At 34.2% G+C, this 27,706-nt stretch overlaps 3 protein-coding genes and 1 long non-coding RNA gene across 5 annotated transcripts; 1 reads left to right on the forward strand and 3 right to left on the reverse strand.

Moving 5' to 3' along the window:
- Positions 1-669: 669 nt before the first annotated feature.
- LOC114314960 (putative invertase inhibitor) lies at positions 670-1,684 on the forward strand. The gene has a single exon (XM_028261530.2). The coding sequence runs from the start codon at positions 797-799 to the stop codon at positions 1,445-1,447; it is 651 nt and encodes a 216-aa protein (XP_028117331.1). The 5' UTR covers positions 670-796; the 3' UTR covers positions 1,448-1,684.
- Positions 1,685-9,331: 7,647 nt separating this feature from the next.
- LOC114314962 (uncharacterized) lies at positions 9,332-12,142 on the reverse strand. Of its 2 annotated transcripts, XR_014328920.1 has the most exons (4): positions 11,636-12,142; positions 10,780-10,856; positions 10,606-10,695; positions 9,332-9,830 (listed from the first exon to the last, which is right to left on the reverse strand). It is a non-coding gene; the product is annotated as an uncharacterized LOC114314962 (long non-coding RNA). The 2 variants fall into 2 exon arrangements; XR_014328919.1 differs by lacking the exon at positions 10,780-10,856.
- A 1,376-nt stretch (positions 12,143-13,518) lies between these two features.
- LOC114315012 (uncharacterized) lies at positions 13,519-13,941 on the reverse strand. The gene has a single exon (XM_028261587.2). The coding sequence runs from the start codon at positions 13,939-13,941 to the stop codon at positions 13,519-13,521; it is 423 nt and encodes a 140-aa protein (XP_028117388.2).
- A 3,385-nt stretch (positions 13,942-17,326) lies between these two features.
- LOC114315013 (uncharacterized) lies at positions 17,327-17,731 on the reverse strand. The gene has a single exon (XM_028261589.2). It carries the CDS (start codon positions 17,729-17,731, stop codon positions 17,327-17,329), a length of 405 nt encoding a protein of 134 aa, XP_028117390.1.
- Between the last annotated feature and the right edge of the window lie 9,975 nt (positions 17,732-27,706).

A 27,706-nucleotide genomic window follows, 5' to 3' on the forward strand; every position in this document is an offset into this window, starting at 1 on the left:
TATAACTAAAAAATAAAAAATTTGTAAAAAAATATTTTAAAAAATTAATAAATACATAAAAATATAAAAAAATATACTGAATTCTTGTATTTTTTTATATTTTTGGTATTTAGTGAATTTTTAAAAGATTTTTTTTATAATTTTTTTTACTTTTTAGGTGTATTTATGTTGGTGTGTTTAAAAACTAAAAAAATTGCTTAAAATATTAAAAAAATTTAGTAAAAATAAAAAAACACGAAAAATAAGAAAGTAAAATTTTCTGAAAAGTATTTTTTAAAAAGTGTAAACAAGCAAGGTTACTGTTATCCCAAAAGTTAAACCTACCTTTTCACACTCAATATTGTGATAGTCTATTAGAATATATAAGACAACTCTTTTTGTCTCACGATTATCTAATAATCAACTAATTATTCTTTTCACACATCACTGAATTTTAAAGATAAATATAAAAAGTGAGTTTTTATATCATTTAAAAAAAATCAAACTCGTAATCTCAAGCATAATCTAATAAATGAAAATATTTTGGATTAAGAGATAAAAAAGAAATTTGGGGATGAAATAGAGAGAAACTTTTGAGGCCATTAGTGTAATTCACAATGGAACTCCAAAGACCCTATAAATACTCTCTATTGTTTGGCCATGCGCATCTCTCTTCTCATCAACTACTAATTAGCCACCAATTCAATTATACAAACACTATATATATTTATATATAATTAAACAACTTGAAGAATAAAAAACAAATCAATCTCTCAAAAAATCCTTCAACTCTCCATCAAACAAAAAAAAAAAAAAAATGAAACACATTTCGTGCCTTTTCTTCCTCCTCCTCATCCTCACCCTCTGGCCTCGCCGCACCCTCACCACCGACGAATTCGGTGACAGCGACAACATATTCGACCAATCACGTCGTACCCTCACCGACGACATCGGTGACAGCGACAACATACTCGACCAATCACGTCGAACCCTCACCACTGTCGGCGATAGCGACCACATAATCAACCGGGCCTGTGAAGCTACGCCGTACAAGGACCTTTGCAAAGCCTCTATTAAGGACAACATTGAGGCCGTTGCAGACTTGTACAGCGTAGCCAACATCGCTGTGAAGGTGGCGTATTTAAACGCCACTGACACACAGGAGCATGTGAAGGAGCTCCTCAGCACGGAGACGGAGGCCTTTGTACACCAATCCCTCATGGATTGCTCTGCCAATTATGATGATGCGATCGGAAACCTCGAGGACTCGATGGCGGCATTCGAGTCTAAAGGTTACGATCATATTCAGACGTTAGTGGCAGCAGCAATGGTGGATCCGCAGACGTGTGAGGACTATTTTAATGAAAGTCCAGGCCATACTTCACCGTTGACGAGTAGAAATACAATTCTTGTTAAGCTTTGTAGTAATGCATTGGCCATTGTCAAGCTAGCGGCAGCTGAAAAATGATACTTGATACAAAATGTACAAATATGATAAAACATACTTGCTAGATAACTTTTCATTATTTCGAGAATTGATGTGCCCAGAAATAATTATTTAGTACTAGGTTTTTCATTTGTAGTAGGCAATCTTAAATAAGGAAATTTAAGATTTTTTTTTTTTTTTTTTCCAGAAAATTATGCATTTGGTTTCTGTAATTTATTTATTGTATTAATTTGGTTACTGTAACTCTATTTGAATCAATTTTGCCTTTTAATTTTGTAAGTTATATTAGTTGATAATATTGTTAAAAATGGATACATTATGTTTTGTCCCCATTATATTTGGTCATTTTTCACTTTGAAACTTAAAGTTTTTTATTTTATTTTTATTTTTATTTTTTTTATTTTACTCTTAAAGCCAATTTGTGTTCAAAATGACACAAAAAAGATCATGTTAATTATCACATAACATAACATAAAAATTTATATTAAAATTTGAGTTTGTGTCAAAAGTGTGAATTATATATAATAAAATATTTTTATGCCACATGATTGTCAATGTGTCATTTTTTGTCTAATTTTGGACGTAAGTTAATTTTTGGAGTAAATTTTTTTTAAAAAAACATGTAACATGAAAGGTCAAAATGGAAAAACATCAAATATAAAAGGGACAAAGTATAATTTATACTTAAAAAATTGAATAACCCATGACCCATAACCTTATGCTACATTAATATGCTCTCTAATAATTCTAAGCGGTGGTGCTACATACACCAATTAGTTATACAAATTACCACACTAGTTATGATATTATTATTGACCACACTCATTATACAAATTACAAATACCAAAAATATTTTAAATTATGTTACAATATCAATTAGTACACTAGTTAGCATACTAATTGGTGCATATAGCATTATTCAATTCCGAGTAATGCTAGAGTTCTATATATTTATACCCATAAATTCACGCATATTAATGTGGCATGGGAGTTGGGCCCACAATTATTAAGTGTGTAATAAATTAAAAGTTGACATATATCCTGTTACATCATTATGAGTAAAATTATAGATACTTTTTTGGACACGGGGTCACTGCTGTGACCACTGCTGTATTCCTTGCTATGCCTAAAATGACACATTTTTAGCCTCTTATTTTATTTATTTATTTATTTATTTATTTATTTATTTTTCATGTTCTCACTATGTTTTTTGGCATGATATATTACACTTTGCCCTAAACCCTAAAATAAAAAAAAATAAATTTTAAGAATTAAACCCTAAATTAAAAAAATAAAATTTAAGAATTAAACCATAAACCCTAAATCCTAAAATAAAAAAAAAATAAATTTTAAGAATTAAACCCTAAACCCTAAACCCTAAAATAAAAAAAATAAATTTTAAAACTTAAACCCTAAACCCTAAACCCTAAAAAAAAAAAAAAGTGTAATTTATTACGCCAAAAAAAATAGTGAGAACATAAAAAAAAGAAAAAGAAAAAGAAGGCTAAAGCTGTGTCGTTTTAGGCATAGCAGGGAACACAGTCGCCAAAAATGTCACTTTGGGTGACTAAAATATGTATTAGTCGGTGTTGGTACAGTTTTTAGCTACTAAAATTTTTTAGTCGGGAAATATTATTTATTGGCGACTAAATTACTTTTTTGTTGGCAAAAGTGACACTTTTAGCGACTAAAATATTTAGTAGTCGCCGTTAATCTCAATTTTAGGCTACTAATTTTTTTTAGTTGTTGCATATGAATTTTTGCCTACAAAATAAATGTTAGTAGCGAAAAACCAAGCATATTTTTTGGTTAATCTTTAGTGACTAAAAAATTTAGTGGGCAAACACAAATTTTTTCCGACCAAATGGAGATTTAGTCGCCAAATATACTTTTGGCGGCCAATAAAATAGTCGCTGTTTATTTTCCTGTGGCTACCAAATAGGATAGTCACCAATAATACACACTTTTGCCGACAAAAATTTCATTTAGTCGCTAAATCTTCAAATTTTTTAGGACATGCGCACAGACTTTTTTATTGCTGCCTGCCCTTTTCTCTGTTACACACAACAACATTCAAACCTTACAATCAAACACCAAACCGAAGAGACAAACACCTTACCGCAGCCCACCGTATGGAAGACATTGTTATGGCCATGGCCACGGCCACTACCGCAAAGCACCACCGGCACAGCCGCAGATCACAGGTTATCTCTCTCTCTCTCTCGCTTTCTTGATCTTGGTGTGTCTATCTGTCTATCTCTCTCTCCCTTGCTCGCTCTCTCGCTCTTGGTGTGTCTGTCTGTTTATCTCTCTCTTGCTCACAGTCTCTCTATGTCTCTTTCTTTCTCACTCTCTCTCTTTTTCTCTCTCTGTCTCCTTTCCTCTGTTCCCCATTTTCTAATTGTGGCTTTAGGGTTTTGTATGCTTGATTTATACTTGATTTAGTTGGTTTATATGCTTGATTCAGTTGATTTATTCTTTCAATCTCGCTCTCAGCCGAACCCATTTCAATACATCATTGTCTTGGTTTATATGCTTATATATGATGTGTGTAAAAATGCCTTATTGTTGAATTTGATTTTCGTGTGGTTTTGATTTGTTTCAGCCTCGGCTGTAAGTTTCCTCATGGAGAGTGCCCTCACAACAAATCGGTACTTCTGTAACCATCTCTCTCTGTCTCTATATATATATATATGTATATAGTTAAAATCCGTTTGGCTATTGAGAAAATGTAAGAAAATGAGTGAAAGCAGAATTCTTTGGTGAGTAAAAGTAATAGAAATGGAGAGAGAAAAAAACTCTCATCACTTGTTTGGCTAACTGAAGAGGTGAGAAATGGTGAGATGAAGAACTCTATTTAAATTCGTTTTTGTTTCTCACCAAAAATTGGTGAGATTTGGCGAGAAACCAAAGTTGCTTTATAATTATTTTTTCTCTTCAAAATACCTATTTTTCTATCTAAATACAAAAATTTAAAATAAAATTACACATGGTGAGAAAGAGTTTTTTTTTTTTTTTCCCTTCTAACCTACATGAGAAATCACATTCTTGTCTTTTTTTTTTTCTCATCTAATTTACCAAAGGGACAGTATATAGTTTAGGTTGTTTTTTGTGACCTGGAAATTTAAAATTTTGGGAGTTTTAATGTTTTGTTTAATGAATAATTACAAAAGCCTTATGTTGTGGAAGAGAGTGATGAGGATTTGGAGGACAATGAGGGGGAGCCTCAACCACATGGAACTGCTAAAGAGGAGGAAGAAAGCGAGATAGTTGAATCTGATCTCGAGTTTGAAGGTGAAACTGTGGAACCTGACAACAAGGTTCTAAATCGCGGTATCGGGTAACGTAACGGTATCGATCGCGGAGTATCGGTATCGGTAGTATCGATCGGTACGTATCGGGAATCGGGTGTCGCGGTGGTGAAATTTTAAAAATCATTTCAAAGGTTTTTCAACTTTTTCTTTCCCGTACCGGTCCGAACCGGTGAGTATCGGCCCGTCGCGGCTTGTGTAACGGCTTGTGTAACGCTTACAGGCCGATACGTACCGGGACTCGGCCGATACTCTTGCGATTTTTAATCTCAGTGGTATATCGGCCTGTATCCGTCGCGGCACCCCATTTTTCCGATACGTATCGGCCGATACGTAGCGTATCGGCCGATATTTAGAACTATGCCTGACAATGATCCACCACAGAAGGTGTGTCTGCGTCGTTGCTCTTATTAAGCAAGCCGATTTTGGATTTTGATATTCTGTAACATGAATATCTCTTTAACATTGAATTTTGCAGATGGGAGACCCTTCTGTTGAGGTCATAGAAGAAAACTGGGATGCTGCCTAGGACACAAAGGCAAAGGCCATGGAAGCAATTTCTGAAGGTATTTTAATTTCATTACATACAAACAGACACCTATAATGTATGCATGAAAAAGCATGTTTGCAGAAATTGATGGCTTTGTGGTTAATCAGGTAAGCCCGAGGAAGCAATTGAGCATCTCACATAGGTGATTTTGCTCAACCTAACCTTAGCAATTATGTATGCAACCAGAGGTAAAGTGTTTTCTAGTAATGGTGCTTTCTTCCACTTCTTCCTTCGTATCTCTTTCTATGTTTTCTGTTTATGTTCTTATAAATGATGTAGAAAATTTTCTTTAATTTCTTACAACTAGTGTGTATATCAAAATGAAGAAAGCCAATGCTGCTATCCGAGATGCCAATGCTGCTCTGGAGGTTTTTCTTATTTTCCTCACTTAGCAGAATAGTATAGTTTCTTGATTGTAATTTAGAAATATACTAGACACGTCATGAATGTATCTACAATTTCATTCTCATTATATTCGATATGCTCATATTTGTTGCATTCGTGTCATCCTTATTATCATCCTGTATGGTCGATCAAATTTATACGGTCAATTTTAAATTATACTCTACTTATGTATGAGTCCTGAAGATGGTTAGAATGTGATGTTTTTTGTGATGATGGGTTTTGCATTTCCTTGAATGCTTATTACAGATTAATCCAGATTAGGCTAAAGGGTACAAAATACTAATCCCGTGGCATGGGCAATGCTTGGTTAATGGGGAGAGGCTGCTAAGGATCTTCACTTGGCGTCAAAACTGGACTATGATGAGGAAATAAGTGCTGTACAAAATAAGGTTTGCCTTCTTTTTTAATGTTTTGAAATACTATGTATCTTAAACATTATTAAGGGTAATATTTCCTTGATGTTTCTCAAACTTTTCACTTCCTGGGTTTTTATGTGAGCATAAAGGGTTCTACTATTTTTTAAATATGATAGACTCCACATATACACATTGACATTTATTATTCGAATACTTGTTCTAGGGTTTTTTTTTCCCTTTTCTCCTTTTTTTTTTTTTTTTTTTTAGTGACAGGAATGGGTAAAATAAAAGTAAGCCTCCTGATTCTATGGTTTCGATCATTTGTAAATTTGATTACTTATATTTTTGGCAAACACATTGTTTTTTGTTAATTTTTCAACTATTACATTCATTAGGTGAGAAAGGCTGATGCATTGAAGATGTATATATAGTCTGGTTACCCTTCAAACTATGGACACCATCTTCTACGAAGCACAAAGGCAAGGAAGAATTTCCTTCTATCTCACCTCATATGGAGAAAAGGATATTATCTCCAGAGACATTTTATGTAGTATACATAGCATATAATGCAAATAAATATATAGAGATATAGATTATGGCTTTTAACTTGAGTAAATTGCAAATTGATTATGGTAATTCTGTCCTTAAGTTAGAGGTGCAATGCTTTTTAGTTTCAATTGATTTTTGTGTGCATATATACTTGTACAAAAAAAATAAAAAAATAAAAAAAAATAAATGATTGTGTGTGCATATATCAGATTAGCAAGCAAATGCTTGTACTGTTTGGAGCTTATATTACAAATGAACATTTTTAATTATTTTATAAAAAATAATCAATTGAACAAGTAGAAGAAGACTTGACTAAGGAGTTTAAACCGTAGTCTAAGCAATATTTTTGTTAAATTGAAAGGTCACAATGAGCAAAAAGGAGTGCTGCTGTTAGGACCCAAACCTGCCTCTATAGGTTTAGCGTCATGACCGGCTAGTAATCATAGATTACCTACGGCCTCTGTACAAATGAACCTCTTAATATAAAGTACGGGGCTTAGCGGAAGCTTAAAACAACATAGAAATTATCCATTGAGCTATGCACATATGAGGAGAACTAATATAATAAGCAAAGTTTTGATTTAAAAGTATATTTATCACAATTGTACAAAATTCATGTCTTGCAAATATATAACCCCAACTATAAACAAGTACAAAACCATTGAAATACACAAAAAGGGGTTCAACTAGCATGGCTCCTCCTAAGTTTGATCACTTCACTTAGAAGCTCCTCAAAAGGGTTGACCCGGGTAGACTCGAGGCTTTCTAACTTTAATGTTCAGCTTGCCCACCTATATCTATATATAAATAAATAGTGAGTTAGAGCCCAGTGAGTACTAATAGAATAAAGAGGTTATGCGAATGAAGTTCGATAACATGCTCATCAAAACTCTCGTTTCAAATCTTTATATCTAATAAATTTCATAATCGACGTCATTCAATATCAAAATATGTGGCACACCCATGAACAATAACATTCCAATCATAGTAGAGAAAAAACCAATGGACCACAAAGGGTCAAGCCAATGGACCACAGAGGGTCAAACCAATGGACCACGAAGGACTAACATTAGAGATCTCTATGTAATCCAATAACCATGGTACTGTTACCCCCAGGCAAGGGCCTACATCCAATGGCCGTGGTATTGTTACCCCCAAGCAAGGGCCTACAACCCATAGCCGTGGTATTGTTACCCCCAGACATGGGCCTATGTTCAATAGATGCTACAAATACATTTCGAAAATGAACTTCATTCATCATTACAAAATAACTTTTCAATAAACCATTTAATCAGTCACATATTGATTATAAAGCAGTAACAATTTTGAAAATAATATTACTTGAACATATTTTATAAAGTTACTACTCATAGTGGTTTGAGTTAGCACTAAGCCTCAAACGTCCACCTAAACAAAACACATAACAGAAGCACAGTTGAAGCACCAGTTTATTTTAATTCAATTCTACGCATGTGTTTCTAACTCATTCTATGATTATATGAGTCCAAATGGTGCCTAAGAATACTTGGAGTGGCATGATGATGCAAATATGCACTTAAAAGAGTTGGTAAAATTTTGCTAAAAACAGGGTCTCCGCTCGAGCGAACTCGAACGAGGGTTCAAAAACAAAGGTGGTCGTTCGAGCACAACTTCTGACGCTCGAGCAGTCTGCAAACTTGGCAAAAGTACTGGTTACATGAAATTCCCGCTCGACGGTCGCTTGAGCAGAAGACTGAGTAAAAAGGGTCCTCGCTCGAGCACTATTTTGGTCGCTCAAGCGGCCTGTACAATTTTGCAAAACTTCTAGGAGCCCCATTTTCACACTCTAGCGGAGCTTTCCTCGCTTGAGCGGACAAGCCAAATTCTGAAATTTCTAGAATTGTGTTTGAAGTTCAAATATGATATTCAAGGTCCCAAACTCGTGTTTTAGGTTCAAAAACATGGGAAAGCTTTATAAAACATGGAAACATAGTTAATTTGGAACCAATTGCTCAAAACCATGGCAAATTCTCAACCAAGAACTTCAATTTCAAGTTATAAAACAAGTTTAATTCAAATTGAGTGTGTATTTCATCAAAACATATTCAAAACATAATTAAGTGACATGAGAAGCATGAAAACATGAAGGATTCTCCAAATTGAGGTGTAATTGTGCCATGCATGTAGGAATTTCATGAATTCTAACTCAAATTATGCATGCATCACTACAAGAAATTTCACTTTTGGCGACTAAAATTTTAGTCGCCAAAAGCCTTGTTTTTAGTCACCAATTAATTTTGGCGACTAATATTTTTGGTCGCCAACAGTGACCTATTGGCGACTAAAATTTTAGTCGCCATATATTTTTTAAAAATAATTAAATATATATATATATATATATATTTTTTACTTTTAGCGACTAAATTTTTTAGTAGCCAATTGAGCATATATGTTTGGCGACTAACTATTTGGTAGCCAAAAGTTTTACTTTTTGAGAATTGGCGACTAAAAATTTAGTAGCCAAAAGTTTCCTTTTTACAATTGACGACTAAAAGTTTAGTAGCCAAAAGTTTCACTTTTTTACAATTGGTGACTAAAGTTTTAGTAGCTAAAAGCCAACTTGTGATATTTGTTTAGTTGCCAAAAGGTCTCATTTAGTTTTTATAATTTATTTTGTAATATTTGTTGCGCCACTTGTAACCTGTACATATACAAAATTATTCATCCATGCATTCATCCATTCAATTCTCAACCATTCAATAAAAATATTTCTCCACCACCTATACCATTCAATTTCCAACCATATACAAAACTTAACTATTAACCGTACATATCAAAGAAAATAAGAATCTATAAACATAGTATAATCGAACAAATACATATACTATCCAAACCAACAATTAAAATCCAAATTAAATAAAATCTTAATAACAAAACATATCAAGTGTATATGTTTCGGATCTCTAATCTCAAGGTCTCAGTCTCGTTATCACGTACTCTTGATGCAGCTTCGGATATGGTAGAAGAGAGTCGTGGGCCGATCTCAAATCCAGTCAATTGATCTATTGTTAAATTCTTACATGTAGGTCATCGCATCGGGGATCAATCAAGTCATTCATCTTTCTTCAACTTGTGAAACTTCTCATAGAATTTGCAAAAATCAGGCAACTCTTCGTCATTCTCATCACAAAAAGCATGAGTTCCTTATTCCATACTGGATTCAAGTTGCTTTTTATTATGTCTGTTTGGACTTTCTAATAACAGTAACACGAATTTTTCAGAAATGAGAAAAAGCATCATATATTTCTACAGAAAAAAATTAAATCTTTAATCTATAAGTTGCACAATTGAAACATCAAACAAAGGTCCATGTATAAGATGCTACCAAACGAGAAGTACCCTTAGCAGGGTTTTGAACTGCCATTGAACCAAGTATACATTTTTAAGTACTCAATAAAGAACTAAAAGAAATAAGGTGGCAACGCTTTAGGAGTAGTGAAAAAATATATTGATTTATTTAAATTAACTAAACGCATAACCCTTGATAGAGCTAAATGGAGGAAAATGATTCATGTAACTGATCCTATTTGATTGAGACACAAGGCATTTTAGTTTGGTTTAGTTTACTTTTAAATTTTTATTCTTTTAGTTTTATTTTTTGGCAATGTGCTAAAATCCAGAATTGGAATCTTAACATATAAGCAAGATTTACAGGTATGAACTATAGACCATGTCCATGCCCATAAGGTTCAAACAAAAGTGAGAGTGACTGACCTGCTGTCCAGGAGTTAGGACAATGTAAGGATCACTTGACAAGACTATAACATAACTATTCATATTGGTCTTTGATACCAATGGCATGATCCAAATGCATACCAAGTTGATATGAATATGACATGAATAAGAAAAAACAACAAAAAACTAAAAAGAATATTACGAAAATGAGTGTCAGTCTGCATATTATAACATAACTATTCATATTGGTCTTTCCTTACCCTGTATTATACATGAGAAGAGAATGAGTGATACCTTTAGAGCTTTCTTCACATTACCCTCCATTGTTCCATAGGGCTTTCTTTGTGGAATCCTTAGCAAGTATGAGATGTCCTCTAGAGAATCCTAAAAGAAGAAGTAAGATAGTTTGCATATTATTATTATCCAAATAGAGGAATTGTAGAACTAAAGAGTTTCAATGATAAGGACCTGTATAGCTTTCATATTTGTGTTTGCGGGGATAGCCTTTCTCAAAGCTAGTTCCCCTGTTCTACGAACTTTTGTGTCTGGTGAATAAAGTACTGCTTTAGTGGGAGAAATATACCAAGAATTCCAAGAAGCTAAAGGTAATGGAGATGCAATTTGAATAAAAACAAGGTAACATAATATTTCATTCAATTTTTGGGTCCAACATGAGAGAGAAAGAGAGAGAGAGAGAGATTACTATCAGTTTTTTATTCAAAACCTGTTAAAATCACCAAATTAATTCTCCATATTACAGCATGTAGGAATAAATCCAAAGGAGAGAATAAGATTGTCAGGAACATTACTACTAAGAATAAAATGGTTAAGTAGAGCTTAGATGTGGAGACAAGCAATGCACAGTAGCCCCCCAAAACAAATGGGAAAATATCAGTCAAATGGTGAATGAGGAAAGTTACTTCAATTTAGTGAAAACTTGTTAAAAATTTCATCTCACACACCACCAATCACTGTGTGTGATGCCTCGTAATTTATCAGCGTGGAAGACGATTAAAAAATGTGATACATTTTGAGTTCTTTACCATTTTGCCAAGGGTTATGAATTACAATCTGAAATGGTTCAAATATCCTACCCATTAACATAACATTTTGTAAACTATAGGCAGCAAGAGCCCTCCTATTTGAATTATGACAAGATACATAAAAAATATGGGGGATCACAAACAACACTATGCATAACAACTTTCACATACACTACACGATTTCAAATTATCCCTAAATCAAGTGCAATAAAAAATGATTAATTCTTCAAAAAAATCATCAATTCAAGTAAAACAACGAATATGAGCAGAATAGAACTAACCATTGAAGGGTTTTTGGCGAGAATGTGGCCAAGTGTGGGGCAAATTGGAGCTACTGTGTGTTCTTTGTGAGTTCTCTTGGATCGAATTGAGAGAAGAAGGGTTGAGAAAAAAGGTTGAATTGGAGTAAGGGAGACATTTCTGGAAACCCTAGTGTGAGAGATGATAGTGGAGGAGAGAGAGAATGCCATGGACGATGGTTGGTAGTTGCAGAGATTTTTGGCGTGCCTCATCCAAATCCTATATATCTGTTATGTCTTTGCAATGTGTGAGGGAGGAGCCGCCAATCGAGATTCTGTGGGTGATGGATTGATTTCACGCGACGGTGACCAACGAGGAAGTGAATTGGTGCTCCGGTTGCCGGCGAACGCAATAAGGAGCGGTAGTGAGAGATGGAGGGGAAAGGAGCAACAGAGAGGGAGAGAGAGAAGGAGAAAGAGAAGGAGAAGGAGAGGGAGAGGGAGAGGGAGAGGGAGAAGGAGAAGGAGAAGGAGAAGGAGGGGGAGAAGAAAAGGAGAGGGACGCTGAAAAGAGAGAGAGAGAGAGAGGCGCTGGAATGAGAGAAAGAGAGATGAGAGAGGATAAGAGAGAAGAGTGTGAGTGTGATATATTTATATAGATTGTTATTGGCCACTAAACCCTTTTAGTCACTGAAAGTATTTAATAAATTCCTCCAAAATATTTAAAATGTCTCCCTCCAAAATTTTAATTCTTTGGCGACTAAAATTTTGGTCGCTAAAGGTAAATTTTTTATTTTTTTTTTATTTTCTATTTGGCGACTAAATGGTTTTAGTAGCCAAAACTCAATATACGGCGACTAAAATTATTTTTTGTCGCTGAAAATAAACTTTTGGCGACCAAAATTTTGGTCACCAAAGGTTAAAAATATATATTTTTTTTATTTTCTATTCGACGACTACATGGTTTTAGTAGCCAAAACTCAATATACGACGACTAAAATTATTTTTTGTCGCCAATTCTAGCATTTTTAGCGACTAATTTTTTTTTCCGTCGTCAATAACCAATATACCTTGAATAAAAAAAATTAGTAGCTAAATATTTTACTTTTGCCGACTAAAAAAATTTTTGGTCACCAATTCCACAACTTTTGGCAACTAAATTTTTTTGTCGCCAATTTTGGTCGCCGAAAGTGCATTTTGTTGTAGTGCATGTACATGTTTAACTCTTAACTTCCAAATTCAAGGTGCTTGAAGCTTTTATTTAACAATTTCGTGCAAATGAACTCAAAACTTAGATGAATTCAACTTCTACATATTTTATTTACAAAGATTAGGGTTGAAGAACATACCTAAGACTGGAATTCAAATGTTGTATAGCTTAATTCTCCAATTCTCCACGATTACCTTCACAATTCTTCTTCTTCTTCTTTCTCTCTCTCTCTCTCTCTCTCTCTTTCTCTCTCTCTCTCTCTCTCTCTCCAAGTGTTGAGTTAATTCCCTCCTCTCACAAAATCTCAGCCAAGTGTGTGTGTATATGAGCTCATAAGCTTATTTAGAGCTATTTATATGCTGTGATTAGCTTAGCCTAATCAAGTATGATTAAGGTTAAGTAATTAGGCTCAATCCTAATTAATTCAATCATTTTATCTAATTATTTTGATCCAAATCAATTTTCAATTAAAGTTGCCATAAAATTTTAAATATTCTAATTAGTCTATTACACTAATCAATTTCAGTTTCTGAAATCGTTTAGGCTCTCAATTTCTGTATGTAAGTTGTCAATTCGAACAGATATTCGATGTAATGATAGATAATCACAAATTAAGCATGTAATCACATAAGTAAACACACAATCATGCAATTAGGCTAATTAAAATAACATAATATACTAGTTCGGAGGTCAGGGTCGTCACAGTCTCTCCCCCTTAGAATGTTTGGTCCTCTAAACTTAAGTTACCTTCAAATGAAAATAAATGCGGATATCGTTGCCGCATCTCTTCCTCTTTCTCCAAAGTGGCCTCCTTTCCATAATGCTCTTTCCACTCGACTTTCACCATAGGGATAGTTTTGTTTCTCAATTGCTTCACTTGGCGATCGATGATTTGCACGGGCCATTCTTCATACATCATATTCTCGTCTAGAGCAATCCGGTGGTGATCAATCACATGGAACGGGTCTCTAAGATACCCATGAAGCATGGATACATGGAAGATGTTATGCACTTGTTCCATTCCTGGGGGCAAAGCAATATGGTAAGTAATAGGACCTAGCCTTTCAAGTATATGAAATGGTCCAATATAGCGAGAAGTCAGTTTTTCCTTTTTGCCAAATCTCATCTGCCCCTTCATTGGTGTCACCTTAATGAATACATGATGTCCTGCTTCGTATTCTAAGACCCTTCTTCACTGATCCAAATAAATTTTCTGTCGGCTCTGTGTAATTTTGAGTCTTTGCTGAATGATTTTAATCTTTTCGGTCGTCTCTTGAACAAGTTCAGTCCCATAAATAGCCCTATCACTAACCTCTGTCCAACAAACTGGTGATCTACATTTCCTTCCATATAGTGCCTCATATGGCGCCATACCAATGCTAGTATGGAAACTATTATTATAAGCAAACTTAGCCAATGGCAAATAAGTTTCCCAATTTCCTTGAAAATCCAAAACACATATACGAAGCATGTCTTCTAAAGTTTGAATAGTTCTTTCGGTTTGCCCATCGGTCTGTGGATGAAATACTGTACTAAACCTCAATTCTGCTCCCATTGTATCCTGTAGACTATGCCAAAATCTAAAAACAAATTTAGGATCCCTATTTGATACAATAGACACTGGAACCTTATGCAGTCGAATAATTTCATCAATGTAAATAGTAGCAAGTTTATATGCAGTAAAAGAAGTATTTACCGCAAGAAAATGAGCAAATTTAGTCAGTCTATCAATTACAACCCAAATGGAATCCATACCTCTAGGTGTCCGAGGTAGGCTAACAATAAAGTCCATAGTGATATGCTCTCATTTCCATTCCGAAATAGGAAGAGACTGAAGCAGACCTACTGGCTTCTGATGTTCTGCTTTTACCTATTGGCATTGTAAGCATTTAGAGTTGAAGTCGGCAATCTCCCTTTTCATATTGGGCCACCAATAAACTAACTTCAAGTCTTGGTACATTTTGGTGTTTCCTGGATGTATAGCAAACATTGACTTGTGAGCTTCCTCCAAAATTTTCCTTTTCAAATCCGTATCATTCGGAACACACAATCTCCCTTGATATTTCAACACAGAATCTTCAATTATGAACCCCTATTTAGGCTTGGTGTCAAGTTCATCACAAATCTTCTTAAAAACTCATCATTCATTTGCTTTCGTTTAATTTCCTCGATAATGGCAGGTAAGGCAGACATCGCGGCTATCAAGCTATCTTGTTCATAAGGAACCACTTCAATTTCAAGTTTTTCAAACTCTAGTAGTAGTTCTCTCTGATCTGTGAGTAAACAGGCAAGATTCCCCACATTCTTTCTACTAAGTGCATTTGCTACAGTATTGGCTTTACCCAGATGATAGTGAATTTGCAAGTCATAGTCTTTGATTAGTTCAAGCCATCGCCTTTGACGCATGTTCAACTCTTTCTGTGTGAAGAAGTATTTCAAGCTCTTATGATCTGTGTACACTTCAAATTTGGTCCTATACAGATAGTGATGCCATATCTTTAATGCAAACACAATTGCAGCAAGTTGTAGGTCATGTGTAGGGTAGTTCTTCTCGTGTGGCTTTAACTGTTGAGAGGCATATGCAATCACCTTGCCATTCTGCATTAACACACAACCTAGACCCTTATAAGATGCATCACTAAAGATCACAAAACCTTCAGTACCTAAGGGAATAGTAAGAATTGGAGCTATAGTCAGTCTTGTCTTAAACTCTTGAAAGGTTGTTTCTCTCTAATCCGTCCACTCAAATGGCTCCCCTTTTCGAGTCAACTGAGTTAATGGCACAACAATTTTTGAAAAGTCTTTAACAAATCTTCGATAATACCCTGCCAATCCCATAAAACCACAAACTTCTAATACATTAGTCGGGGTAGGCCAATTAATAATTGCTTCAATTTTATGAGGATCCACAGATATACCATCCTTATTAATGATGTGCCTCAAAAATGCAATTTCATCAAGCCAAAATTCACACTTTTTGAATTTCCCATACAACTGTTTTTCTCTAAGTGTTTGAAGAGTTAGTTTCAAATGTCGTTCATGCTCATCTTTAGTTTTCGAATAAATCAAGATGTCATCAATGAATACAACAACAAAGTCGTTTAGGAAAGGTTTGAAAATTCTGTTAATTAAATCCATAAATACTGCGGGTGCATTTGTAACTCCAAAAGACATGGCTAAAAACTCATAATGCCCATACCTGGTCCGGAAGGCGGTCTTTTCAATGTCCTCAGCCTTAACCTTCAGTTGATAATATCCCGATCTCAAGTCAATTTTCGTAAATATCTGTGCCCCCTGCAACTAATCAAACAGATCATCAATACGCGGCAAAGGATATTTATTTTTCACCATTACCTTGTTGAGCTCTCGGTAATCAATGCATAATCGAAGAGTGCCATCTTTCTTTTTCACAAAAAGTATCGATGCGCCTCATGGTGATGTATTCGGTCTGATAAACCCTTTATCAAGCAATTCTTGCAACTGAGTTTTCAATCCTTTCATTTCAGTGGTAGACACACGGCAGGGAGTTTTAGAAATTGGTTGAGTTCCCGGTATTACATCAATTGTAAATTTAATCTCTCTATCAACAAGTTGGCGGGTAATTCATCCGGAAACACATCAGGAAGGTCTCTCACCACTGGTATATTATCTAGAGAAATGTCTATAGTTGGTTCAGTTACCACACTACACAAATACCCTTGACAACCCTTATTTATTAATTTTCGAGCTTTCATGGCAGATATGAGGTATGGTGGAGGGCCTACCCCTTTTCCCTCAAAATAAAATTCATCTTGTCCCGGAGGTCGGAATATTACTTGTTTTAAAGCACAATCAATAGTTGCATAGTATTTAGCTAGCCAATCCATACCCAGCACCACATCAAAATATCTCATGTCTAAAGGTATTAAGTCGGCATACAAAACAGTATTTCAGAGAAATAATTCACATGCAACAAATACAGTTGAACATAGTATAAATCCCCTTATAGGTGATGCAACACATAGTATATAGTTCAATGTTTCCATAGGTCAATTCAAAGTTTCAGCAAAAACCATAGAAATAAACGAATGTGTCGACCCGGAATCAATTAAAGCATAAGCAGGTTTACCACAAATGGAGATTGTACCTGACACTAGTGCCTCAACATTTTGAGTATCCCCTGGAATTAGTGCAAAAACCCTTCCTTGCCTTTGTTCATTTCTTGTTGTAATGGGTGTTGTGTTTGTTCCCGCATTTGTTCCCATTGTCGGAGTAGATCTAGTTGAACTTGTAGTACCATGATTCCCACTTCGACGTGGTTGCGTATAATCCTTTGCAATATGTCTGGTCTTTCTATAGTAATAACAAGCCCCTGATGCGTGATGGCAAACACCCCAATGTTTCTTTCCACAAGCAGCACAAGTTGGTGTTGAATTGCCACCATGGCTTAAACCAGTATTACTGAAACTCCCAGATTTTAACTTCTTATTTATTGATGTTGCTCCCTTACTAAAATTCTGTTTTCTGCCTTTCCATTCGAAGTTCTATTTACGGTTGGCCACATATCTCTCTGCTATTAGTGCCCTATCAAGTACATCCACATATGTCGGCAATTTGAGCACATTGATTTTATCTAAAATTGGGTCACGCAAACCTCCCTCAAACTGTCTGGCCTTTTTATAATCTGTATCTACCATGTGGGGTGCAAAGCAAGCTAATTTTGTAAATTGAGCCTCATATTCAGCAATTGATTTATTTCCTTGCTTGAGTTCCATGAATTCAGCTGCCTTTCTTTCCCGCATACATTGTGGAAAGTATTTCTCGTAAAAGATTTCTAGGAAACGGGCCCAAGTAACATCTCGGTTCTCATCTCGAACCAACATCCACCAACGTCTTGCATCATCTTCTAATGTGAATGCAACTAGTTGTACCTTCTGAGCTCGGTACATGGAAACACTTCAAACAATTTTTTAATTCCTAAGACCCAAGCTTCGGCCTTCAATGGTTCAATTCTGCCATGAAACAGTGGTGGCTTCATCTTTTTAAATTCTCTGGTCAAAGCAATAATACAACTCTCTGGCTGGCATCCTAGAGCTGGGGGTGGCATAGGCATTGGAGGTGGGGGTGGTGATTATTGTTGTTGTTGTTGCCACTGCTATTGTTGCCTTATGGCTTCAGCCATATCTTGCATCATTTGTTCCATTCTATCCAATCTTGAGGAGGTTGCCTCTTCTAGCTCATCACCCCTTGTCCTTACCATTTTCTATATAAAACTTGTATTATGATAAACACAACAAATAAAATATGTCCATATGTACAAATTCAAAACATGTAATCATACAATTTATCTCACTCTAATATTTAATTACACATGAATGCAATCCTGAAGTCTCTCTAGATTCTCTATAGCTCAATCGACAAGTGAGTGAGATATAACTCGTGCTCTGATACCACTATGTCAAGACCCAAACCTGTCCCTATAGGTTTAGCGTCATGACCGGCCAGTAATCATAGATTACCTACGGCCTCTGTACAAATGAACCTCTTAATATAAAGTACGGGGCTTAGCGGAAGTTTAAAACAACATAAAAATTATCCATTGAGCTGTGCATATATGAGGAGAACTAATATAATAAGCAAAGTTTTGATTTAAAAGTACATTTATCACAATTGTACAAAATTCATGTCTTGCAAATATACAACCCCAACTATAAACAAATACAAAACCATTAAAATACACAAAAGGGGGTTCAACTAGCATGGCTCCTCCTAAGCCTGATCACTTCACTTAGAAGCTCCTCAAAATGGCTGACCTGGGTAGACTCGAGGCTTTCTAACTTTGATGTTCAGCTTGCCCACCTATATATATATATATAAATAAATAGTTAGCTAGAGCCCAGTGAGTAATAATAGAATAAAGAGATTATGTGAATGAAGTTCGATAACATGCTCATCAAAATTCTCGTTTCAAATCTTTATATCCAATAAATTTCATAATTGACGTCATTCAATATCAAAATATGTGGCACACCCATGAACAATAACATTCTAATCATAGTGGAGCAAAAACCAATGGACCACGAAGGGTTAAGCCAATGGACCACAGAGGGTCAAACCAATGGACCACGAAGGGTCAAACCAATGGACCATGAAGGGCCAACACTAGAGATCTTTGTGTAATCCAATAGCCATGATATTGTTACCTCCAGGCAAGGGCCTACATCCAATGGCCGTGGTATTGTTACCCCCAGGCAAGGGCCTACAACCAATAGCCGTGATATTGTTACCCCTAGGCATAGGCTTATGTTCAATGGATGCCACAAATATATTTCGAAAATGAACTTCATTCATCATTACAAATTAACTTTTCGATAAACCATTCAATCAGTTACATATTGATTCTAAAGCAATAACAATTTCGAAAATAATATACTCAAACATATCTTTATAAAGTTGCTACTCACAGTGGTTTGAGTTGTCACTAAGCCTCGGACGTCCACCTAAACAAAACACATAACAGAAGCATAGTTGAAGCACCAATTCATTTTAATTCAATTCTACTCACGTGTTTCTAACGCATTCTATGATTATATGAGTCCAAATGGTGCCTAATAATACTTGGAGTGGCATGAGGATACAAATATGCACTTAAAAGAGTTGGTAAAATTTTGCTGAAAATAGGGTCTCTACTCGAGCATAACTTCATTTGCACGAGCGAGGGTTCAAAAACAAAGGTGGTCGCTCGAGCGCAACTTTTGACGCTCGAGCGGTCTGCAAACTTGGCAAAAGTACTGGTTGCATGAAATTTTCGCTCGACAGTTGCTCGAGCGGAAGACTGAGTAAAAAGGATCCTTACTCGAGTGCCACTTTGGTCGCCCGAGCGGCTTGTACAATTTTGCAAAACTTCTGGGAGCCTGATTTTCATGCTCGAGCGGACAAGCCAAATTCTGGAATTTCCAGAATTGTGTTTGAAGTTCAAACATGATATTCAAAGGCCCCAAACTCGTGTTTTAGGTTAAAAAACATGGAAAAACTTTATAAAACATGGAAACATAGTTAATTTGGAACCAATTGCTCAAAACCATGGCAAATTCTTAACCAAGAACTTCAATTTCAAGTTATAAAACACGTTTAATTCAAATTGAGTGTATATTTCATCAAAACATATTCAAAACATAATCAAGTGACACGAGAAGCATGAAAACATGAAGGATTCTCCAAATTGAGGTGTAATTGTGCCATGCATGTAGGAATTTCATGAATTCTAACTTAAATAATGCATGCATGTACATGTTTAACTCTTAACTTCCAAATTCAAGATGGTTGAAGCTTTTATTTAACAATTTCGTGCAAATGAACTCAAAACTTAGATGAATTCAACTTCTACATGTTTTATTTACAAAGATTAGGGTTGAAGATCATACTTAAGACTTGAATTCAAGTGTTGTATAGCTTAATTCTCTAATTCTCCGCAATTTCCTTCACAATTCTTCTTCTCTCTCTCCAAGTGTTGAGTTAATTCCCTCCTCTTACAAAATCTCAGCCAAGTGTGTGTGTATATGAGCTCATAAGCTTATTTAGAGCTATTTATATAGTGTGATTAGCTTAGCCTAATCAAGTATGATTAAGGTTAAGTAATTAGGCTCAATCCTAATTAATTCAATCAGTTTAATCTAATTATTTTGATCCAAATCAATTTTCAATTAAAGTTGCCATAAAATTTTAAATATTCTAATTAGTCTATTACGCTAATCAATTTCAATTTCTGAAGCTGTTTAGGCTCTCAATTTCTGTCTCTAAGTTGTCAATTTGAACAGATATTCCATGTAATGACAGATAATCACAAATTAAGCATGTAATCACATAAGTAAACACACAATCATGCAATTAGGCTTATTAAAATAACATAATATACTAGTTCGGAGGTCAAGGTCGTCACAGCTGCTACTGTAGAAAAGGAGTGTTGCTGCTGCTATTAGTTGCTAGTTGTTGCTGCAGGAATGGCTAGTTACTGCTGCAGAAATGGAGTGCTGCTACTGTTGCTGCTGCTAGTTGATGCTAGTTGCTAGATATGGAAAGCTCTGCCTTGTGCTGTTCTTTGGATCAATTTGGATGAAGATAGAGGTAACAATATGGATGAAGGCTCACTACTGGACATGTTCTACTTTGTGCATAACTTAGTGTATGAATCTCTGATTAGATTGCTTGATTGTGGAGCTTTTTGGTAATGATTTTTTTTAAAACCATTTTGCAATGAAGTGACTGTGTGCTTTGTATTTGTAGATTAATAAAGTTTTATTTGTAGATTAAAGGTTATTTTTATTGAAAAAAAATGCTACAACCTTTTGTTAATGTATTTTTATTTTATTTTTATCTACTATATTTTAAAATATTCTTCTCATTTTCCCTAAAATTCTATTTGAATAATAGAAAAATATTTAGATTCTTTTGCTTTATTTTTTTTTCCCTTTTCACCATAAGATAGGTTCTTACCAAACTGGATTGAAAGCGCCAAGCAAAATCCTAGAGAAAGCAATCACTGCTACTCTAAATCTGCAATTTAAAGCATAAATTTGCTAAACTACATCAAACAATATGCTTATTTAACAAAGAAGTGGGGAGAGCATCTAATCACAAAAATCACTTACAATGTCAACATAATGGATTGGCTATGGAATCATACAAGGCAGTTCAATATTTTCATTGATATATGTATATATATATATAGCTATGGAATCTCTTGTTATGGCAGTTGTGACTTCAAGATGAGTAACACAATTTGTGGACAAGCCTGGTAATCATTAAGTGAACTCCTCATATTGTTTAGATATTGTTGAGTGCTCGCAATTGGTGCATATGATGCTTGCTACTGTCAATATCTTTGTGCAGTATGACATATTCTAAATGTTGTATGCCACATATTTATATTAAGAAATATGAATATTTTTCCATCCATGTATTGAACTTGGGATTAGATGAATTTGGAGACTTAGACACATACTCGAACCCGACACCCGACACCCGAATCCATATAACATAGGATGAGTTAGTTCTAATCAATTGAGTGTAGCTTTTACCCAGAAATGAATAATTTGAGAATCCTAGTAATATGAATGTGGAATAGTTATTCATATAGTTAAGAAATTAAGATATATGGATGAAATATATTAAAGCATTGAACTAAAAGTAACCTATTTATGATGAGTTTTTATCTATTAGACTCATGACCCTTTGTTATTATTGTGCATTTAAATTAGTGTTTTATCTGAGTCTTGGGTTGCTATTTTAGTGTTTTGGAGCCAAAGGCACTAGATGCTTGTCCCATGTATTAGCATTTTCTAGCAACCATTTTCTAGCAACGCCTTAAACTTAGTTAAAAAAGGGCGTTTCAGGGGAGAAAATGCAAAATAGCCCCCGAACGACATTATGAATGTCACGATTAGCGTCCCCATGACAAATAGGACTTGTGACAATAGACGGATTGTAATTATTACGGGTAGGTTGGGAGTTAGAGTTGAAAACGTCTTAAACTTAATCGAAAAAGGGCGTTTCAGCGGCAAAAATGCAAAACAGCCCCCCAACCAATGCTGTGATATAATGGGCAGCTTTCCAATTCCAAATGTGGCCTGTACGGACACTTGGTATGTAAATAGGACACATTAGTTGGGAGTTAGAATCGATAATGCCTTAAACTTAGTCGAAAAAAGGCGTTCGGGGGGTAAAAATTCAAAATAGCCCCCAACCACTGTTGTGATGTAACGGGTAGCTTTCCCGTGCCAAATATGACCTGTAGGGACAGACGGTAGGTAAATAGGACACGTAAGTTGGGAGTTAGAGTAAAAAACGCCTTAAACTTAGTCGAAAAAAGGCGTTCGGGGGCGAACATGCAAAACAGCCCCCAACCAATGTTGTGATGTAACGGGCATCTTCCTCGTGCCAAATGTGACATGTAAGGACACACGGTAGGTAAATAGGATATGTAGGTTGGGAGTTAGAGTCAATAATGCCATGGACTTAGTTGAAAAAAGGCGTTCGAGGGGTAAAAATGCAAAACAGCCCTGCCATCATTGTTGGGATGTAACGGGTAGCTTTCCCATGCCAAATATGACCTGTAGGAACATACGGTACATAAATAGGACACGTAGGTTGAGAGTAGTCGAAAACACCTTTAACTTAGTTGAAAACAGCGTTTGGGGCCCAAAAATGGAAAAATAATTATTAATTATGTACAATGATTACTTGTAAAATTACTGGTTGCCAAACATATGCATTCGAGTTTTACATTTTTTTCTTTTATGTATATTCGAGTATGCAAAATTAATGATTAACTTTAAAAGATAAATTAGTTTGAGTTTCATATTTATTTTTTTATAATTTTAAATATGTCAATATTTAGTCAATACTAACGATTAATTTTATTTTTACAGATGGTTTTTGGCGTGAGATTGTGAATACAATTTTTTTTGACAAGTACGGAAGACATTGTTTTTAGTCTACGGATTAAAATTGTTCGTACAGATTACTTTTTTGGCCTGGAACATATCTAAATTTTGGCATGGTACAGATTACCTTTTGACGTTGTACAATTAGTTTTTGGTGCGGTATAGATTAATTTTTTAGTGTGGTACAGATTATGTTTTGGAAATTAAATTTGGTTAATCCTCTGTTATGTATGGAATTATATTTTTGATGTTGGATTATACTTGATTTGTATGGAGTTTCTATTACATTTAGAATTTGATATTAAATATGAATTTTTTGGATGGTTGAAAGTGAAATGCATGGACGTTGTGGAATGGTTGTTAATATAATTAATATTCAAGGATTATTTTGTTTGTATACAGGGTACATGTTACACTGATAATGGAATAAATACAGGTGGTCAAAAAATTAATTTTTTTTAAAAAAATTATAAATTTTTTTGCTACTAAATATTTTGGTAGCCAAAAATGCAAGTAAAAGTTTTTGGTGACTAAATGTTTAGGCCTCGTTTGGCAAGTGGCTTTTTTAGCCAAAAAGTCAAAAAGTTACTAAAAAAACTAAAAAGCCAACAGCCCATCCCAAAAAGTCAAAGATTATATTTTCTCTCTACTTTTTGCACATATTTTCGTAAAAAATCAAAAAATCATCCCAAACATACTAGGCTTTTTTAGCTTATATTTTAGCCAAATAGCCAGCAAATTACTAAATTAGCTTGTTCCCAAGCGAGACCTTAGTAGTAAAAAAGAAAAAAGACTTTTGGTGACTAAATAGTTAGTAGCCAAAACATATCAGATTGAGGGAATAAACTATTGCCGACTAAATATTTTAGTCACAAAAGAACATGGCATCCTTCGACAACTAAAATGTTTAGTCGCCAATTGTTGAATTCATTTTTATGTAGAAGTTTTCAGCGACTAAAATTTTAGTCACCAAAAGGTTACCTTTGACAACTAATAAATTTTTAGTAGCCAAAAGTAGTAAATTAGCGACCAAAAATATTTTGGTTGCCAATACTATTGCCGACAAAGTACGCCCAATTAGCTGGGCGACTAAAATTTTTAGTCGTCGATGACTTTTGGCGACCAAAAATGAGCCTTTGACAACTAATATTTTAATAGCTAAAAGTGTACTTTCTTGTAGTGACTGTAGTAACCCCGCTTCCTACTTTTTTAGGGTTTCAAACATTTTTCAATAACTCTTATAAAAAAGATGTTCAAGTTTATGTGGGGCCTTGAGAATGATTCACATTTCCATTTCTCTTAACCTATATTTGTTTTATCAATTGGGTAATATTAGAAATATTAAATTTTTTACCAAATAAATAATCAAATGTCTCACATGGATGTGGGGTCCACATTCTCACACCCATTTGGCAATTTATTTGGTAGAAAATTTAGGAATTATAACAATTTCTTTATGAATTTAGGAAAGAATTTAAAAACAAAAAAGGAAAAAATGTTTGAAATTAGATGAAAGATATGTATATTTTATTCAAAATTTACCTTTTTTTTTTAATTTTTCTTTCTAAATTCATTCCTAAATCTTTCAACTAAATACAACTTCAAAATTTAGGTTAGAGTAGGTTCAGGGTTCTTTAATTTCTTGTACATCGAAAGCCATTCGTAATGACGATGACATTACTCATGCAATAAAGTATAATACCTTACATATTATGGTTACTCTATCAACAACAAATGACTGACAAATTGCCCATATGTTCGTTTGGTCTGAAAAGAGTGCGGTGGTGTTGTAAATGCCATTATTGATTTCTTCAACTACTCAACTTTCACTACCTCCAACCATAACCCATGAATAGCAAGTACAAACTTAATAAATAAAGAGATAATTTCACTGCAGTGTATAATTAAAAAAAAATCTTAAATTAATGATAAATTTTATAAATATTAGAAGATAAAAAAATCATACACTTTATCATAGATTTGTAATTAATTTTTGTAAAATCAGAGACATGTTATTTTCCCATAAATAAATAAATTTTTTAAAAATATCAGAAACAAGAAACAACAATGGTAAGTACCAGATCTGCATGTAGAAAATTGTGTGGTGGTTTGGATGCAGAGAGATTTTTTAGTATTTTGAAGTAATACTCCACATCAATTATCATATTATATTTGTTATATAATATGATAATGCTAAAATCTATTATTTTGACCAATACAAAAATACAGAAATACAAAAATATATATTGTTTTTTCCAATAAAATTTTATTAATTTTTTTATTTTGCCCTTGCCCTGCTCCAGCTCCACCATAGCCCCCTCTCCAAATTGTCTTGCTCCTTACATCGTACGGGGCGAGGGACAATAAACTCACCTTGTTACCTTCTCCAAAACCTATGACATTATTGAAGTAGATTATGTTTTAAATTTTAAATTTTTTTGGACACGTCAATTAATTTAAAAATTCATAAAATTTATTAATTTGAGATTTTTTTTCAACGAACAAGTCCAAGTTCAATGACACTTACCAGAGAGAGAGAGAGAGAATCACTTGCCAAGTTGCCATGTTTTCTTGATGGGTGCCTCATTTTCTTGTGGTTGCTTTAATGTCTTGTACATGGAATGGCCATTTACTCATGCAACAAAGGGGAGTACCTTTACGGATATTGTTCCAGGAGACGTTATTGATTGATTTAGGAGCAGTGTCACGTGGTGTTTTATATGTATTGTGATTGATGAATGAGTAAAATTTATAATTTTATATTAATTAGAGAATATGAGAGATATAAAATTTATGATTGATTTGAAATATGATTACGTGATACCTCACAACCAACCAACAGTTTTTCTTGTTACTGAGATATGAACAACAAGTGACTGACAGATTGCCCACATGCAAGCCCACAAAAAGAGATTGGGGTGGGTTGTAAATGCCAATTGATTCCTTCACCAACTACTCTACAGTAACAAACTAACCCCCAATTAATTTTAGTTATGTTTTTAAAAAAATTACAAATCAGTGATCTCTTCATAAAATATTTACAAATTTACTAAAAAAAAAATTATTATTAAAATTAATAAAATTTACCACTTATTTGAATTTTTTTTTTAAAAAAATCCACATTGAAATGCAATTTTCTCTGTGTTTTTGGAGAGTGTGTGACTCAGAGCTCCAACCATAACCATAAATGGTAAGTACATACTGAATCAACGAAAAAAAAAAATAATAATAAATAAATAGAAAAGAAGTTAAGTACAAAATCTGCATGCCTGAATCAGAGTCATATCCACATTAAAGATGGCATGAATGCTAGGTATACCAAATTAAATGGGTGAATCTCATTTTGATTTTTTAGGATTAAATTATATCATTAGTCCCTATAATTTAATTAAAATTTTACTTTAATATTTGTAATTTTAATTTAAATAATCTAAATATTATATTTTTAGTTTTATTGTAAATTTCACTTTTTATTTTTAGTTTTTGAATGAAAAAAGATCACGTGTAAAATTAAAAAGATTTGTGTATAGTCATTTTCCATTTAAAATCTTAACAATAAGTGATAAAAAAAGACATATTAGAGCATCACAACAGATGCCTTAAAATAGTTTTTTTGCTATTATAAGGGGTTAATTCTTCAAAAATCCAACCCCATCCGATCCCTTATATAATCTCTTAAATTTAGGATTGCTACAGGGACTCCCTATCATATTTGATAAATTATTATTTTATTTCAGCAGGAGGCGCAAAAGGGAAAAACAACAGCAACAGAGCAGAACAGTAGCAATAAAGCAGCGTAACACAACAACCTAGACAAGGGGCCGGATGTCCAAGGGGTTGACCGGCCAGACGTTCGGGCGAATGACCTCACCTCTGTTTAATTGAATGCCTATGGTGGTGACAAGAGCATGTAGTGCTGCTCTACATGATCGTCAATGCTAATGGTTTTTCATCTTAGCTGAGCTTCAGGTTTGCATGGTCTATATACACACTTGTACTGCTAGATGTAAAAGACTGAGCAAAGAAAGAAGAAAGAAAGAAAAAGAAATTACTCTGTTTATATGGTTTGGTTTATACAAAATTGCTAATCATCTTGGCACAAATAAATTTGTTTTTCTGCAAAATAAAAGTTACAGTTACTACTTTGTTAACTGTTTGCAAATAGTGTTTGTGTTGATAGTTACATCCCCATTGCTTCATTTGGTAATGCCAATAATAGAGGTAAAAATTAAAAAATGAAACATGGTTAGCTTACAATATCTTATGAGGATAAATATACTCATGTTCCCATTGAATTTGTTTGAACTTAATGCCCTTTATCTGATATAATCACTGTCTGCACTAAATAATTGCTATCTTATCATTGCTATCTGATATAATCACGGTGACACTCACTTATCTTATGTTCCCATTGAATTGCTGCTTATATCAAATGGTTTCACAAAATGACGGTTAGGCTATTGAAAAAATGACAGTTGTTGT

Source organism: Camellia sinensis, chromosome 5 (assembly GCF_055761805.1).
Source record: "Camellia sinensis isolate YWXY chromosome 5, ASM5576180v1, whole genome shotgun sequence".
NCBI classification, from domain to species: domain Eukaryota; kingdom Viridiplantae; phylum Streptophyta; class Magnoliopsida; order Ericales; family Theaceae; genus Camellia; species Camellia sinensis.

Excerpts from the sequence above, each read along its gene's own strand:
- LOC114315012 (XM_028261587.2), bottom strand. The coding sequence starts at position 13,941 with ATGAAGGGGCAGATGAGATTTGGCAAAAAGGAAAAACTGACTTCTCGC.
- LOC114315013 (XM_028261589.2), bottom strand. The coding sequence starts at position 17,731 with ATGTACCGAGCTCAGAAGGTACAACTAGTTGCATTCACATTAGAAGAT.
- LOC114314960 (XM_028261530.2), top strand. The coding sequence starts at position 797 with ATGAAACACATTTCGTGCCTTTTCTTCCTCCTCCTCATCCTCACCCTC.